The sequence below is a fragment of the Trachypithecus francoisi genome, unplaced genomic scaffold (assembly GCF_009764315.1).
Source record: "Trachypithecus francoisi isolate TF-2019V2 unplaced genomic scaffold, Tfra_2.0 Lachesis_group1, whole genome shotgun sequence".
NCBI classification, from domain to species: domain Eukaryota; kingdom Metazoa; phylum Chordata; class Mammalia; order Primates; family Cercopithecidae; genus Trachypithecus; species Trachypithecus francoisi.
This window is the reverse complement of record NW_022681454.1, coordinates 59,561,464-59,565,401: the sequence shown is the minus strand read 5'-3', so window position 1 is coordinate 59,565,401 and position 3,938 is coordinate 59,561,464. Positions and strand designations below refer to the sequence as shown.

The 3,938-nt window shown below is 42.4% G+C and overlaps 1 protein-coding gene across 1 annotated transcript; it reads left to right on the top strand.

Annotated features, from left to right (window-relative positions):
* The first annotated feature begins 2,081 nt into the window (after positions 1-2,081).
* Positions 2,082-3,253, top strand: PF4V1 (platelet factor 4 variant 1). The gene is made up of 3 exons (XM_033214458.1): positions 2,082-2,246; positions 2,564-2,690; positions 2,816-3,253. The coding sequence occupies exons 1-3, from the start codon at positions 2,156-2,158 to the stop codon at positions 2,901-2,903; spliced, it is 306 nt and encodes a 101-aa protein (XP_033070349.1). The 5' UTR covers positions 2,082-2,155; the 3' UTR covers positions 2,904-3,253.
* The last annotated feature ends 685 nt before the right edge of the window (positions 3,254-3,938 follow it).

Here is a 3,938-nt window from a genome sequence, read left to right as displayed (position 1 = left end):
GGTAATCTTCTAAAATAACAATGTCTTTTTCTGGAATATTTTCTGAAAGGCCTTCCATAGGCTGATTCATAGTTAACTCTTCTTCCATTAGTAGTAGAAAGAGTTCACTCTAAAATAATGATTAAAGAGTACAATATAGTAAATACACAAACCAGATACAGCATTGTCTATTATAATTATCAATTTTTATGTACTGTACATAATTGTATGTGATATACTTTTATGAAACTAGAAGCACAGTAGGTTTGTTTACACCAGCATTACCACAAATGCATGAATAATACATTGGCTTGCTATGATTTTACAACAGCAATGGTGTCACAAGACAATAGGAAATTTTTAGCTCCACTATAGTCTTATGGGATCATCATCATATACATAGTTTATTACTGCCCAAAACATTGTTATGTGGTGCATGACTGTACATAAGTCACAAAGAATTGCTATTGAAGAGATCACTATCTGGTGGGAGAGGCAGACTAGTGGACAAATAATTGCGACCATATGTGACACGTGTCAATATAGATGTATGTTCCAATTATACGCTTTAATTGCTCCAATTGAATAGATATATGAACATGTCAAAGCCTCGTCATCATCATTTTCAACACATTATTTTCACTACTGTAGCTGCTTTGCATTGAGTCCCTACCAGTACATTGTAATAGTGATATACATTGTGATATCTAATATCACAGTGTTTTCTATTTAACAAACAAAACAATTTTAAACACTTATAAATACACAGATATACACACACACACATATCTACAATGTATGTGTGTGTATGTTTGTGTATTCTGTGAGAAATAGGAAAAACAGAGTTCTGCAAGATAGAACAATAAGGGAACACGATTACATATAGCTGTCAGGGAAGGTCCACCTGAGGAAGTGATATTTAAGCTGACACCAGAAATATGAATAGGTCCTAACCAGCTGAATAGGCAGGTGTTGGGAGAGTAGGAGAAAGAATTGCATATTCCTACAAAAATGCAGTCTTTCTGAGCATTAGAATATTAGCTAGTTCCATCCAGTGGCTCCCTGACACCCTTCACCACTGTTAGTCAGTGTGACAGGGAACCTCGGGCTTTGGGTTAAGGATGTGCCTTGCCCTGATCAAGAGCCAAAGTCATTCTTTTTTAGGGAAGAGAAGACAGTCGATATGGATCTCTTCCCTTTTCCCATGTGGGATTCTGTTGCATACCTTCCACTGTCACCACCCATCATTCTCACACTCAACTCCCAGATACCCTGAATCCTCCCGCAGAGAGCATCACTGCTCCCCACCAACAGTGCAGCCCATCTCACCCCGCCACTGGCACAGATTGAAGACGCAGCAGGCACCGGAAGACGTGGCCTGGCAAACTCTCCTTGTCCTCTCTTCTGGACTATTATTCAGGATGGGAACAATGAAGAAACATCCAGAAACTAAGTTTTTATAAAAATAATGCATTCAAATATTACTTCTGCAATTTTTCTAAGAGTGACGGAAAATAGACCTTGCGTCCTAGAGTATACAGGGTGATTGTCAGTGGAGCCTGGTGAATCCCATCCAGAGACTAGAGAAGTTTTCCACATGCAGGTGAAATTCAGAAGAGTCAACGCCTAGAGACCAAATTAAACTTATTAGTATCAGAAAACAATTGCAAACAACACACTCGTCAAACACACAGCTGCCAAACTCGGTAGTAATCAAGACTGAAGTCAGGAGCACATGAGCAGTTCTTGAGAAGGAAACAAGAACTGTCTGGGTCCTGAAGTCATCTGCTGTATAAGTTGCATGGTGACTACAGAGAGCTCTACTATGATACAACACAGAAAACATTTCTCTTCTAAGATGCAAGTAGTGCTTCTAACTCCACAAATGTAAGTGTATATAAACTGGGGTTGAAGGTAAGCATCTTTGTACCAGCTCCCAGTCAAGGCAGCTGCCCCCAGCCTTTTGTTTTGTAATCTTGGCTGGCCAGAGTCCGAGTCTTCAAAGCAGTGTCTTAGCTCCTGCACTACAGTTCCTCGCTGTCCACCCCCGGCTTCCGGACTGGAAGAACAGGGGCTGAGGATAAAAGAAGCCTGGTGAGGCCAGGAGTCACTGCCTGCAGAACCCCAGCCCGACTTTCCCTGCGCACTGGGATCCTGCTGGAACCTCTGCTGCAACATGAGCTCCGCAGCCAGGTCCCGCGCCACCCACCCGAAGATGCTGTTCCTGGCGTTGCTGCTCCTGCCAGTTGTGGTCGCCTTCGCCAGCGGTGAGAGCAGAAACCAGGCTGGAAGGGCCCGCAGCGGCGAGGGGGGAATGCGGGAATCGCTGGGGCTGGGGAGGAATCCTCTAGGATCATGATCGCAGCTACACTTACCGCGAGCGTGCTGAGTGTGCGGGTACGGTGGCAGGCACTGCACGGGCACCTCGCCACCTGATCAGCACAACTTCTGAGAGAGGTATGATTTATGGCTAAGGAAAAGAAGGCTGAAGGTAGTGGAAAAAGTCCCTAAAGAACCTCTGGCTACTCATGGAGTCACCATTCCGTCCCCTCCTCCTCTCTTACGCCTTCCCTTTCCCCATCAGCTGAAACTGAAGAAGATGGGGACCTGCAGTGCCTGTGTGTGAAGACCACCTCCCAGGTGCGTCCCACGCATATCACCAGCCTGGAGGTGATCAAGGCCGGACCCCACTGTCCCACTGCGCAACTGATGTGAGTCCTCGCACTACCTCAGTCAGTGCCCCTTCTCCGTGCCTCCTTTGCCCATCCCTCCCCCTTCTAATGCCATTTGCAAACCCAAGGACTGAAAGCCTCACCTCTTCTCTTTTCCCCGCCAGAGCCACGCTGAAGAATGGAAGGAAAATTTGCTTGGACCTGCAAGCCCCACTGTACAAGAAAATAATTAAGAAACATTTGGAGCGTTAGCTACTAGCTGCCTAAATGTGCGCTCTCAATCCAACTGTGAAAGAACCTTCTGATGTTTGTATTATCCTTCTTATATTAACAAAGTAAATCAAGTTGTGGTATAGTCAATCTATTTCTTAACAATACTGCAAAAATAATGCTGACACATCACAATTTCATATTTTAAAATTTCCAGAATTTTAAGCAAAAAGCATTATGAAGGAAAACTTGGCTTAATAAAGACTGATTTTGTTCAGTGTTATATGTTAGCTGATACACATTTGTTCATTTATATGATTGCAGTACTTTATAGATACATATTTACCTTGAATGTTAAAATTAACTTGCCAATAAATATTAGTAGCTCTTAAGCATTACTCGACAGCTTGATTTTTTTTAAAAAATGAAGTAAATAAGCAACACTCTGCTTTTATCCCCACAAATTCCTTAACATTGGAGATATTAGGATTCTGGAAACTAGGAGAAGTGTGAGGTGATATTTTCATTATCCTTTAGGAAGACATTGCTCGACACTGGGGAGAAATGAAGGAGTTGTAATGTGGGCATATTAGTTTCCTGTTGCTTCTGTAACAAATTACCACAAACTCAGTGGCTTAACCAACACAAATTTATTGTCTTGTAATTCTAGAGGTCTCAAGTCCAAAGTAAGTCTTAAAGGTTAAACTCAAGCTGTCCCCAGAGCTGTATTCCTTCTGAAGGCTCTAGAAGAGAATCTACTTCCTCTACTTTTTTACCGGCATTCCCTGCCTCATAACCCTTTCCCCAGTCTTCAACCTGCATCACTCCAACCTCTACTTCTCCTCTGTCTCCGCTGACTGTTCTACCTTTTATATCCCTCTTACCTCTCATAGGAGGCTTGTGCATATATTGGGTTCACTCAGATAATTCAGAAAGGCTTACCAACTCAAGTTCTCTAATACATCTATATATCTATATCTATATCTATCTATCTATCTATCTATCTATCTATAGATACATATATATTTTCCATGTTAAGCAACATATTCATAGTGTCCAGAGAGTAGAACACAAGGA